This window comes from Macaca fascicularis, chromosome X (assembly GCF_037993035.2).
Source record: "Macaca fascicularis isolate 582-1 chromosome X, T2T-MFA8v1.1".
Lineage (NCBI taxonomy): Eukaryota > Metazoa > Chordata > Mammalia > Primates > Cercopithecidae > Macaca > Macaca fascicularis.
The window spans coordinates 159741456-159753874 of record NC_088395.1 but is presented as its reverse complement, the minus strand read 5'-3'; the positions used below and the strand labels follow the sequence as shown (position 1 = coordinate 159753874).

The 12419-nt window shown below is 62.4% G+C and overlaps 1 protein-coding gene and 1 long non-coding RNA gene across 3 annotated transcripts; one reads left to right on the top strand and one right to left on the bottom strand.

Annotated features, from left to right (window-relative positions):
- Window positions 1-1836: 1836 nt before the first annotated feature.
- Window positions 1837-4191, top strand: LOC141409425 (uncharacterized). Its single transcript, XR_012430044.1, has 2 exons — window positions 1837-1897; window positions 1998-4191. It is a non-coding gene; the product is annotated as an uncharacterized lncRNA (long non-coding RNA).
- SLC6A8 (solute carrier family 6 member 8) lies at window positions 2963-11548 on the bottom strand. Of its 2 annotated transcripts, none has more exons than XM_045383731.3 (13): window positions 10647-11548; window positions 9006-9137; window positions 7971-8220; window positions 7401-7533; window positions 6367-6501; window positions 6176-6279; window positions 5961-6085; window positions 5528-5640; window positions 5277-5414; window positions 5096-5198; window positions 4910-5010; window positions 4658-4828; window positions 2963-4489 (listed from the first exon to the last, which is right to left on the bottom strand). In XM_045383731.3, the coding sequence occupies exons 1-13, from the start codon at window positions 10906-10908 to the stop codon at window positions 4349-4351; spliced, it is 1908 nt and encodes a 635-aa protein (XP_045239666.1). In that variant the 5' UTR covers window positions 10909-11548; the 3' UTR covers window positions 2963-4348. The 2 variants fall into 2 exon arrangements, with proteins under 2 accessions (XP_045239666.1, XP_073885706.1); XM_074029605.1 differs by lacking the exon at window positions 10647-11548 and adding an exon at window positions 10327-10438.
- Between the last annotated feature and the right edge of the window lie 871 nt (window positions 11549-12419).

Here is a 12419-nt window from a genome sequence, read left to right as displayed (position 1 = left end):
GTCCGGGCCCACGCCAGTGGTTCCCTTCTCTAGCATCCTGTTACCCTTCCCTGTGCTCAGAGCACAGCTGCTTCATGCTGAGTTCTGTCCCTTTCCAGGCGGTCTGAGAGGTGGTGTCTGAGGGAGTAGGGGACACGTGGGCGATGCCCTCTGGTTGCTGTGCCAAGGCCGAAGGCTGATCCCACTTTTCCAGGAAATGTTCTCTGCTACCTTGGACCTCCCTGAGCTCACCCTTCTCTGAGCTTTGAAAGGCTAAAGTCCAAATGGGTGCTTCCCTCACCAGCCCTGACAGCCTTTTCCGCTGTTCTGCCTAGGCCAGCAGCAGACAGAAAGCTTCACGAGGCCAGCTTCTGGAGTGCCCTTTCTAGTGGAGTGATGGAACAACAACTGGGCGGGGGGAGGGGGCACAGGCTCTTAGAGATGGAAATTGAGGCGCTTGCCCAGCCTAGACTGGAGGGCGACCTGCTGGCTCACGTTTTCCTGGATCAGCTTCTATTCCAGGGCATCTACACCCGTGGGCGTCCTGATCTGTTTTCTTACCCATCTTCCGCTAGACTGCGAGCTGCTTGAGGGCAAAGCCTGCTGCTTGTTGATCTCTGTGTCCTAACCCCTGATGCAGGAGCTAAGTCCTGAGGAAATGGTGTCTCTATTTCAGGACCCACTTTAAATGACACGCCTCTGTGAAGTTTCCTTTCTTCAATGTCTTTTTTCTGTGTGTTTGGTGTCATTGTGGTGCATGAGGTGACTTGGAGGGCATTTGGCCTGGAGTTGTGGAGAACAATTAGCAGAGGGTGATTGTCATCCAGGCAGAGAGACCTGGCTGACAGTATATAAAGCAGTTGGCCTGAGCTCAAGGGGTCCTGAGGGTGACCGTGGGCTGCAGGACAGTTGGAGTTGGTTGGGGGCAGGGGCTGTGTGAGGGACTGGGGCACCCTGGGGAGAGGTCTTGACGTTTGGAAGCACCTTTGCAGCTAAGGAGGGCCAGGCTGGAGATTTGGGAGCTGCCAGCAGGCAGGGTTCTTGAAGGTACAGGCATGGTGAGAGGAGAGGCTTCGCAGGAAGAGAAAGAAAACTGGAAACAATAGTGCTGAAGAGATGGGGCCTGGGGACCGCAGGACAGGCTCCAGAGCCCCCAGCTGAGCTAGGGTGGGACTGCACTGCCACTCCTTTCTCTGCTCCCTGCCCGGTCCATGTATTTCTCACCCAGGCTCTTCTTGGCCTCTTCAGGTCCCTCCCCTGGCTCCAGAAGTTTAGGGGTAAAGCCCTTCCATAGGGGGTGCTGCCTGCTGAGGAGCAGGGCCTCTGGGTGTTCTCCCATAGCACGATAGCAGTCCTGGACAGGACACAAACAGAGCAGCCCAAGCTGTTACTTTGCTCTGAGGGGCCACCTGCTCCCCCTTCACAGGCTCCAATCCCTGATGCTCTCTGTGCCTACCTGAGCCGCCCACTGCCTTGCCTGCTCTGCCCCGCCACGGCACCCAGCCCTTTCAGGGTGGGGTGCCACATGCTCATCTTGTGCATGGGGTCCCGTCCCTCAAAGGACCTGTCTGTACTCACTGTCTCCAATTCCTCTCCGCCTCTTCTTCTCATGGTAAAATGCATATATATCATACATATATATAGTGTCATCAATGTATATGTAATGAGCCATTTTCACCATCAAGTGCAGTCACTGTGTTGCGCAGCCACCACTTCCATCCACCTCTAGAATTTATTTTCTCAAACTGACACTCTGTCCCCACTCAACACTCCTCACCCTGTCCCCAGCCCCTGGTACCCACACTTGCCCTCTGTCTCTGTGGATCTCCCTCCTCTCACGTAAGGCCCTGTCTCACAGGAGCAGAACCCTACAGCAAGTGTCCCTTTATGATGGCTCATTTCACAGATGTCCTCCAAGGTCAGCCATGTTATCTTGTGTTGGAGTTCCTTCCTTTTCTAGACCGGCTCATATTTCCTTGTCTGGATGAACTACATTGTGTCTCTCCCTTTATCTGCAGATAACACTGGGCTGCCGCCACCCCTTTTCTCAATCGCACAACCAGCCTTTCACATGCACCCCCTCATGCAAGCCACCCTCGCCAGGCCCCCTTGCCAGACCCAGTGAGCATTCTGCAGGTCACTGTCCTTCACCAGCAGCAGCAGCACTGGACAGATGGAGCCAGCCACTGCTCCTCCCTGACATGTGAAGGGACCCCACCAGCTCTCAGGCATCCTCCCCCATCGCTGCTGCATCTCCCCTCTGCCCCTCTCATTGTCTCCGGACTTGTGGTGTCCCTGGGAGCTCCCCAGGCTCAGGGCTTTCAGTGTCATCTCTATGTGGTAAGAACTTGCAAAGTTCCATCTCCAGTACTTTCTGGAACTTCTGTGTCCACCTGCCAACTAGACATCTCCGCTTGGATGACACTTCCTGCATGACACACCCAAGGCTGACTCCGGACCATTCTCTCCTTGCCTCCCCGTTGCAGGACCTGGCAGCTCCATCTTTCCTCTTGCTCAGGCCAAATCTGTTGTCCTTAACTCTTCTTTGAGCCCTGCATCCTGGTCATGCACAGCCCCTATTGGCTCCACCTTCAAAATTGATCCCTGATGCAAAGACTTATCCTCTCTGCTGCTACCAGCCCAGCCCAAGTGACACAAGGCACCTGTTCAGTGACAAATTCTTGGGGCAACGTTTTGAAAATTTCAGCACCCATGGCTTTACACCCACCCTTCCCCACGGGTGTGGCTGCTTTCCAGCTCACTCTCGTCCTGCTCTCCCCAAGTGCCCAGGCTCCAGGTGGATGAGGCTTTCCCCGGGCTGCTGCCTTCCCTACTCCCTTCCCACTCTCCAGAAGGGTGCCGACCTCAGAGGCCTCCAGAGCAGAGCCTTGCCCACTGCAGCAGCTCCAGTTGGAGGGGGTTCCCCCTACCTCCTGTACCCCAACCCCTTCTTAGAGCAGCAGAGGCGGAAGCAGGAGCCTGCTTTGGAAAATGACATGTTTTTATTGCTATGTTTGCAGTGGCTTTTTTAGCACAGTAAGAATGTCCCTGCAGGCCCGCCACCCTCACCCAGCCCCAGCCCTCCAGCCTCTGTCTGGGTGTCGGGGAAGCTTTTCTTGGGTCACTCAGCCGTCTTGGGACTGGATGTGACAGACGTACGTGGGTTAAAGCTGCTACACAGAAGACTGGAGGTGCGGGAAGTGCATCCACCTTAAGCCTGGACGTGGGAGCCGTGTCCGGGGTCCCTTCCGGGGGGCATGCCCAGCCCAGGGCATGGGGTGGGAAGCCTGAACAGGCCAGGTGAGCAGCCCAGACACCCAGGACGGAGAACTGCAGTCTCTTGCCCCACAGACTTGTGGGCAAAGGGACAGCGTGGGGACAGCCCCAAGACCCCCACCATGCACTTTTCCAATCCAGTCTGGGGCTGGGGACTACACACGCACATCCACACAACAGACTCACACACGCAACAGCTCAAAGCTTTTGTTTTGCCTATGAAAGTTAGATCTATAAATTCACACTCCTTGGCTAGGGGCAGAGGGGTAAGGTGGGGCTCACAGGGATGGGAGTGGTAAGGAGAGGATGGTTTGGGCTCCTTCCTCTTTAGAAATATACAAGCAGAAATCTCATTCTCTCAAGTTTTTATAAAATGTGCAAAATACAAGCCTCCATTGCCCAGAGGCACCATTTACATCTGGTATTCACCTTTGCTAAGAGATAGAGATCTATATATACTCTACGTAGTCACGCACGCGTGCACTCGCACCCAAGCTCACACAATTGATATTGGTGGCGATTGGCGCAGGAACCAGAAGGTTCCATTGCTGGCTGGCTCTCTAAGCTTCTATAACAGGGATGGGGAGAGGGGTGTAGCCCAGCTGAAATATTTGCCTTGGTTCTGCTGCCCCTCCCTTGCCTCCCTTCTCCTCTCTCTCCCCCCTCCCATCTCTCCCTCCTTCCCTTCCTCACATTTCCCAAGCTGCCACTGCTGCTTCTGGGGTGAGGGGTCACCCAAGGGTGTGCTGCAGAGCAGAGGCTGGAGAGGTGGGCAGGGGGTGGGCATGGCAGGGGCAGGAGAAGTGCAGCACTGTGGGTTGGGGGTGGGGCACTAGGCAGGGCCTAGGACCAGCTTGGCTAGGGCTGGAGGGGGAGAGGCATCTATTTTTGGTGGGCTGTGATATTTTTGGCGTTTTATTAAAAATGGAAAAAGTTGTTTTAGTGAGCACTCATGGTGCTTTCTCCCCTCCTCCTCCAGGCAGACCCCAAAAGTGTCAGGGAAAGGCAGGCCCCCTGGAGGGATGGGGTGGGTGGGGCTGAAGCAGGGGCTGCTATGGCTACCAGAGGTGAGCTGGTGATGTGAGCTGGGCTGTCACATGACACTCTCCACCACGACGACCTTGCTGCTCTCGGACACTGGGGTCAGGGTGGTCAGGCCCCTGACATCCGCATCCTGAGCTCGGTACTCCAAGTGGTGGAGGCCCCAGATGGGCTGGGTCAGGTGCTGCCAGCGCTGCAGGAGAGGAGGACATGCTGAAGCCCCCAGGGTCACTGACTTCCTCTGCCTCTCTCCAGTTCCCACTGCCTGCCACCCTAGTTGGGGCCACTCCCTGGCTAGGAAGCAGGCCGGGTTGAATGTTCACAGCAGGGGAGGGGAGGGTGGGCCAGGCGGGAGCCTTACCTCGGCCATGGTGCCCTTGGCCCTGAGGAGGCAGCCCAGGAGGTGCAGCGGCACACACAGCATGGAGGACAGCGCGAAGGCCCAGCCCATGGCCTCGCCCCACCACGGGTACACGTAGGTGTTGTTGTAGACCAGCGGCTCGTAGTACACAACGTTGAAGATGAAGATGCCCTACGGACCAGAATGCTGCGGTTAATGGGGCCCCCACCCCGCCCTGCCTCGCCCCCCCACCCCACCTCCCCTAGCCCTTACCATGCAGACCAGCGGGGTGAAGAAGGACCAGCACCATTTCATCCAGGGGCAAGGTCGGTACCCGATCATACAGGCAATGTCGTCCATGAAGCGGTCCGCTCCTGCGACAGGAGAGGCGGGAGGGCTGAGCTGGAGACCTGCCTTCCCTGCCACCATCCCCCAGCCCAGCCCTCAGCCATGACCTACCATACACCCAGGCCACCACCACGCACTCCCAAAATGCCTGCCAGAGCAGGGTGGTGCCACTGGCCGAGTAGTAGTCAAACAGCTGGAAGACGTACATCCCGCCCTGGGGGACAGAGCCCAGTCAGGGAAGGATGGCGGATGGCCACCAGAGGTCACAGGCAGACCCCCCCACCCCACTCACATCAGTCACCATGGAGAGATCGATGACAAAGCAGAGGGCACAACAGAGGGCCACAGAGATCTCCCTTTGGAAACGGAAGTAGTAGGAGGCCGGGAGGAGGTCGAGGAGGCCGGTGATGAAGCCTTCCACACCTACAAACTGTGGCCAGGGCAGCTCAGGCCGAGCCCCGCACCACCCTCCCACCCCTTTCCTTGCCTGCAGCCCTCACCCTGCCTCCCTCCTGGCTCCCTGTCCCAGAGCTCCATGCAAACCTGGCTGTCGAGACCAAGCAGCAACAGCATGAAGAAGAACAGGGCAGCCCAGAGTGGGGCCACTGGCATCAGTGTGACAGCCCGCGGGTAGGCGATGAAGGCCAGGCCCGGCCCTGTGGGAAAGGTGCAGGCTCTAGACCTTGCAGCTGACGTCCTGCCCTATGTGCACCCTGAGCCCTGCCTGCAACACTCGCGCCCATGCCCTCTCTTGCCGCAGGAGCTGTGAACCCTGGGTCGTGCAGCAGGGGCTGGGAGGTCCTTTCTCCCTCTGTCAACATTGACAAATCCCAGGACCTGCCCCCGCAGGCCCACAATCTGACAAGTTCCGTTTGAATCCTTGTCACTTTTCAGCATTTATATTGTGTGTTCGTGTACATCATGCATCTGGGTGGCAGTTGCTGCTCTGGAGGCGGGGCTGGGGGTAGGTCCCTACCTGACTCTGCCACCTTGGAGATGTGCACACCCTGCTCTGCAGCCATGAAGCCCAGGATGGAGAAGACCACAAAGCCAGCAAAGAAGCTGGTCCCGCTGTTGATGAGAGCCAGGATGATGGCGTCCCTGAGGGGTGGAGGGGCCAGAGTGGACGGGTTAGGCTGCTGGGCAGGGCAGGGCAGGGCAGGGCACCAGTAGTAGGGCGGTGGTGCTTACTTGTAGCAGTTGTTGTTGAAGCGGTTGTAGCTGCCCAGGGCTGTGAGGGCCCCCAGGCCAATGGCGTAAGAAAAGAAAATCTGGGTCCCCGCATCTATCCACACCTAGAGGAGGTATGGTGAGCACAGGCGTGAGGGGCCTGTAGGGCTCCCCTGCAGCACCCTGCTGCAGCCTCCCCACCTCCACCTCACCTGAGGGGACCCCAGCTTGGACCAGTCAGGCTTCAGATAGTAAATGATGCCGTCCAGGGCGCCAGGCAGCAGCACTCCACGCACCAGCAGCACGACCAGGACCACGTAGGGGAATGTAGCAGTGAAGTACACGATCTGGGGGGCCAGGCTGCTCAGTGGGCGCCATGGCACCACCTCCCTCACACCCCCACTCCCGGCGCCTCCGGTCCCCCTTGCGGACAGGTATGTTCAGAGGTCCCCATTCTCCTCGGAGCCATGGCTCCCACCAGAGGAAGCTAGGGGCAAGGCTGGGCCCTGGCAGCCCTGGCAATTGCGGGGGGAAGCTCTCTGGGCACCTTGTCTGCAGGATGCATGTCGTTCGGGAGCAGGTGAGCCTCTGGGAGCTCTCCTCAGTGGGGACAGGAGGCGTGGAGCATGTGGGGAGTGAGGGCTGTGTGCGTGTGTGGGCAGTGCAGGTGTGGGAGGCCCAGACAGGGAGCGGGGTATTGGATCAGGGCCGGGTCCCCTCCTCTTCTGCAGAGAGGTGGGGGCTGAGCAGGTGGAGAGTGGAACTGGGCCAGGCAGAGGCAGGCGAGATGCGGCCGCCACACCATCTGCCTCCTCTTCCCACATGCTGCTCTGGGGACCTTGTCCCCCAGGGACCTGGCCATGTCCCACAGCTCTAGACACTGTCTTCTTTGTTCAGGTGACTCCCCAGCCTGACCGGGAGCCCCCAGGGGATGTGGCCAGACTTTGCTCTGGGTCCCCAAGGCAAGACAAGCAGGTAACAGATGGTCAGACCAGGTCCACCCAGACTGTCACAAGAGTCGGAGACTGGCAGGAGGGCACCGGTGGGGGTGATGGGCACAGGGAAGGGGCAGTACCTGCTGGGCCCTGGATGTGGAGGGTGGGGAGCGTTTCTTGGCTTTCAGTACCTCCCCCTTCCTTAGGGCTAGACCCTGTCTGGTCACCTCCTGTTGCCACAGGTGTGCCTGGCACAGACATCCAGCTCCCAGGGCTGAGACACCCTCCCCCCTGCATGCCTCTAGTGGTACCTTTCCCGTGGATTTGACCCCCTTCCAGACACAGAAGTAGACCAGCACCCAGCAGGCCAGCAGACAAAGGGTCACCTCCCAGTTGAGGGCCCCTGGCACCTCCAGTCCCCCAGACAGCCTCAAGACTTTGTTCCTAGGGGAGGGAGGGAGGTCCCTTGAGGCCTGTGCCAGCAGAGGATGGAGCCACAGGGTCCACCCCCAGGAATTGTGGCTGCTTTCTCTCCTACAGCCCAGGGTTCAGCGGGTCCCTCTTTGTCCATCTGGGCTGGGCCTGGAGCCCAAGAGCCCCTGGCCATTGGGAGGCCACTCCCATCCCACCCCACATGCAGCCCCAGCTCCCCCATCTGGTGGGAGTGACCAGGACAGTGATAGGCTGCCGAACCCAAGAGCGAGGCCCGACCTGGCCCAGCCCCTGGGGCTAGCCCCAGGACTCTCTGAGGGCAGGCAGGGTCCAGGTTGGACTGCCAGGCAACACCCTGGCCCCCCACTCAGGGCCATTCCCCTGGAGCCAGGCCATGTGAGGGAGACCTAGGGGATGGGATGGGCTTGGCCCAGAGGTGCCGGACTCACTCCCAGAACTCAATGACAGGGGACCGGCGGTCAGCAAGCTGGTCACAGGTGAGGTTGGCCAGGCTGGCATTGGCACAGTCTTCATGGCGGAAGATCTCCACGCAGTCGGGAGTGTTCCAGGTGTGGCCACATGTGGCCCAGGGCAGCGTGGTGGTGAAGGACTTGACCAGGTAATAGAAGCCCCAGGCCAGCACCATGATGTAGTAGGTGTTGCAGTAGAAGACGATCACCATGGAGGCGTAGCCCAGGCCTGGGGCCGGGAAGTCCTTGCCATGTGAATTCTTTCCTGGCCACCTCCCTCCACCACCCCTTTATCTCCCGACCCGGGCTGGCAATGCTCCCACCGTCTGTCCTCCTGGAGCCTTCTGTGTGGTGCTCCTGACCCCCCTGGACTCCCCCTTGTGTGAGCCCCAACACTAGGCTGACTCCCCAGCCTGTCTCCTCTCCTCCAGCCGCCCCCCAAACCCAAGGCAGAGCGAGCCCCTCTCCCCGTCCCCATGTGACCAAGTGCTGTTGAGTCTCCAACCTCACAACACCTGGCCCCTTTCTTCGGGTCCCACTGCCACCATGGTGGTTCCAGGAGGTCCAAGCCTCCGCCTAGCCACCCAGTAGCCTCCAGTCCACAGCAGCTGGTGGTGGTGGTCGGTTGGGGGGGCGGTTTCTAGTAGCCTAAGGTAGTGTTGGAGACAGTTGCCCCCGCAGTGGGCAGCCTCAGTATGTTGCTCCACTCTGTGCCCCCGCGTCCTTGGGGATAGTAATAGTAGGACCTACCTAGAAAGCCAAGTGTGCTGGGCGGGTCTGCCCCCAGCCTGGCTATGCCTGGCCTGTCCTTGCCTTGTGGAGCTGCCTATGCCCCCTCTAGTCCCCGCTTCCCCAAGTTCACTGTGCAGCCTGAACATCTCCAGGCTCCCCCCTTGAGACTGGGGCGCTATCACGTGGCCCCAGGCCTGGTACTCAGGACAGGAAAAAGATATCTCAAGTGGAAGCCAGCTGGAAAAAGGGGGCAGTCCCTGAGGCTGGCCAAGGGCTGCTCACCTTTGAACAGGGGACAGATGTTCCAGACATTGATGCTGCCGGCCTTCATGAACTGGCCCAGCGAGATCTCCAAGAAGAAAATGGGGATTCCTCCGACCAGGGCGATCAGGACGTAGGGAATAAGGAACACACCTGGGGGTGGAGGGACAGGGTGAACTCAGGGTGGCCCCCAGCCAGGCTGCCCAGGCCCAGCGGGCCAGCCCAGACTCCAAAGGCCCCATCACAACTTCCCACTGGGTGAGTCAGTGTAGGGGTGGCCACTGACTCAGGCCCCAGGTGGAGTCTTGTGGGGGTGGGTTGAGTGTGTTGAAGAGGGGCTACAGTAGCCCCTGAGCCATTGGAGCCCTATTCCCTGGGTGGCAGAGGGGCCCTAGGCCCATAGGGCTTCCACCCCCATGGTCACTTGGGGTGATGGCCATGGAGGACACACGCTCAGACATGCAGGCTGTCCCTAGTGCCACAGTTCCCTGTTTCAGGCAGCACAGTGGGGTATGTGCGCCAAGGATGGGTGATCAGGCCTGGGGGGCTTGTCCAAAGGCAGGGAGCGTGACTGTCCTGCACTTGGATGCCTGCCTGCAAATGTGAGGTCCAAGGCAGAGGGTGGGTGGGTCGAAGTCTCCTGCTGGTGGGATGGCGATGTGCAAGGACAGAGGGAGACAGGTATGGGAAGAGGGGCCAGGCCGGCCTTAGCAAGCCCAGGGAGTCAGGCTCTGCAGGAGATAGGCATATAGGCAAGGCCAGACACAGGCCCTGGCCAGCAGGCTGGGGTGAGGGTGGCAGAAGGGCAGGGAGAGCCGGGTGCCACCGCCCCCTTCTCTCTAGGCCTCCTACCCTTGCCCTGGCTGGGCTCCCTCCACTACTCAGAGGCTGAGCTTGGCTGCAACTTGCCTGACTCCAGGTCCCAGCATCCTTCTCCTGACCTTGGGCAAAGGCCTTTGCTCTGGACCTCTGTTTCCCACCCATCACCGGGTCACTTCAGCTTCCAGCAACCCCAGTGCTGTTTTGTAGTCATAGGACACACTCGTGCCCATCGCTGTTGCTAAGCTGAGCCCGGGCGGGCGGGCATGGGACGTGCATGCAGTGTGTCCAGTGGCGGCGCCAGGCGGGCCAGGCCGCAGGCTTCCCAAGCCTGGCTCGGGCACCCAGTGTTCCAGGCCCGGGCCAGAGGGGAGGGGTGGGAGGGCCGCGAGGGGTGGGGAGGGCAGGGGAGGGACAGAGTGGCCCATTGTGTGTGTGTGTGTTCGTGTGTGTGCACACGTGGGGGGCCCACACAATATGCCGCTTGTGTGCCCGACCCACGGGGGCAGCCAGGGCTCCTTACCTCGCGTAGACCCCAAGGCGCAGGCCTGGTTTCCCACCTCGGCGACCAATCGCTCCTCCCAGCCCGCGAGTCTGGGGGGCAGCCCCGCGGGCATCGCCGGCCCCCTCCCCCCACCCTGCCAGGCACATGACTGCTAGGGGGGTGGAGGCGCCCGGCCCGGCCACCAAGTGGCAGCGGCAGACGAGGGGCGGCCCCGACCCCCGCGTGCCCGGGGGCCACCCGCTGCCCGGACTTCACCTCTCCGCGGCGGCCCGAGGGGTCGGGCGTTGGGGGCCGGCGGCCTGCTGGGGGAGGGGGCCGCAGCGGGCGGGGGCGCTCACCTCCGCCGTTCTTGTAGCAGAGGTAGGGGAAGCGCCACACGTTGCCCAGGCCCACGGCGAAGCCCACGCACGACATGATGAAGTCCATCTGGCGTGTCCAGGTCTCGCGCGGCGGCACGGCCAGGCGGCCGCCGGGTGTCCCCAGGCCCGCGGTGCCGTCGCCCTTGGCCGGGGCCCCGTCGGGCCCGGGCGCGATGAGGGGGCCCTTCTTCTCGTCGCCGGACACGCTATAGATGCCGTTCTCGGCGCTCTTCTTCGCCATGGCCCCGGCGGGCCGCACGGCCGGGCCGGGGTCGCGGCACCTCGCGGGGGGCGGCGGTCAGGCGGGGGCGCCGGGGGCACCGGGGAGGACCCCGAGGGCGCGGGCCCGCCGGGGGCCGGGGGGCGGCCGGGCCGGGGGACGGGGCGGCGGGCGGGCGGCGGGGTGTGGGGCGCAGGCGGCGCAGTCAGAAGCAGTCCACGAAGCACTTGAAAGTGAGCCTGAAGAATCTCATGTGTGTCGGGGGCCCGGGGGCGCGCGGGCGGCGGCGGGGCCCGGCCGGGCGGCGGCGGCGGCGGCTCCCGAGGCTCCTGCCCGCGGCTCGGGCGGCGGAGGCTGCGGCGGCTCCTCGCCCCACCAGAGGCTCACCCTAGCGGGGCGCGGGCGACATCGGCGCCGGCGGTCTGCAAGCGGCGGCCGGAGCAGGGCCCTGCGGCCCGCGCCCCCCGCCCCGGCCGGGGCCCACAGCGGCTGCCCGGCTTGCCCGCGACTCCGGTGGCGGCGGCGGCGGCGGCGGCGGCGACAGCGACGGCGGCTCGGGCGCGCCTCGCCCCCTCCTTCCCGGCGGCGGCGGCTGCAGCCGCTCTCGGGGCCGCGGCGGGCTCAGCAACTCGCCACCGCGCTCCGACTGTCCCTCTCTTCCCCGTCCCCGGCCGGCCGCCGCTTAAAAACCGACTCCGGGGTGATGTCACTATCGCCCCACCCCCACGGCCGGCCGGCCTCCCTCCCCCTCCCCCTCCCGCATCCCTCCCTCCCGCCCTCCTCGTCACACTCCGCCCACCTCCTCCCTGCCCTCCTCCCGGGGAGGAGACGCGGCTCCAGCGGGAGGCCGGATGGTTGCTACCTAGGGCGGCCGGCAGCGCCTCCCGCAGGGCCCCGGGCCGCCCCTCGCCCCAGGGTCGCCGGTCCCCAGTGCGGCCCAGGCTTCCCGGCCGGCCGGCCCCTCCCAGCCCTAGGAAGACGTCCCCCGGGCCCCCTCAGCCCTCCGCCTCCCCTTTTCTCCCTTTCTCCCCGCTCCTGGCAGGCTGCAGCCGTCTCCTCCTGGTATCCCCTCCTTCCTCGAGCTCTGTCCAAGGCTCCCCCAATGGGGGCTAAAGCTTCCCGGCTACCCTGGATCTGGAGGCCGGGACCAGCTCTCCAGGTGACAGGCCTCTGTGTCTCCACAGTGGGCAGAGGCGAGCCTGCCTGGCTGATGAGCAAGGCTCGACTTTGTCACCAAGGCAGAGAAGGGGCTTGGGTAAATGACCCCGGCGGCCCCCACCCCTTGCCAGGCGTGAGAGTGGGTAGGGGCTTCGGACTTGAGGGGACCGGAGCGGGAATGAGGCAAGGCTGCCCCCTGGTGCCTGGCGGGTGCACAGACCCTTCCCCAAAGGCCTCAGCCCTGAGGTCCTGGATGCCCGCCCCCCACCCACCCCGTGTTCCTCTTCCCAGGACCCTCAAGGCCTCCCCAGCAAGAGTCAGCTTGTTGGGCTGCCTCTCCGCCGCCAGCTGAGCAGCTTGTTTAGAATTTTCTA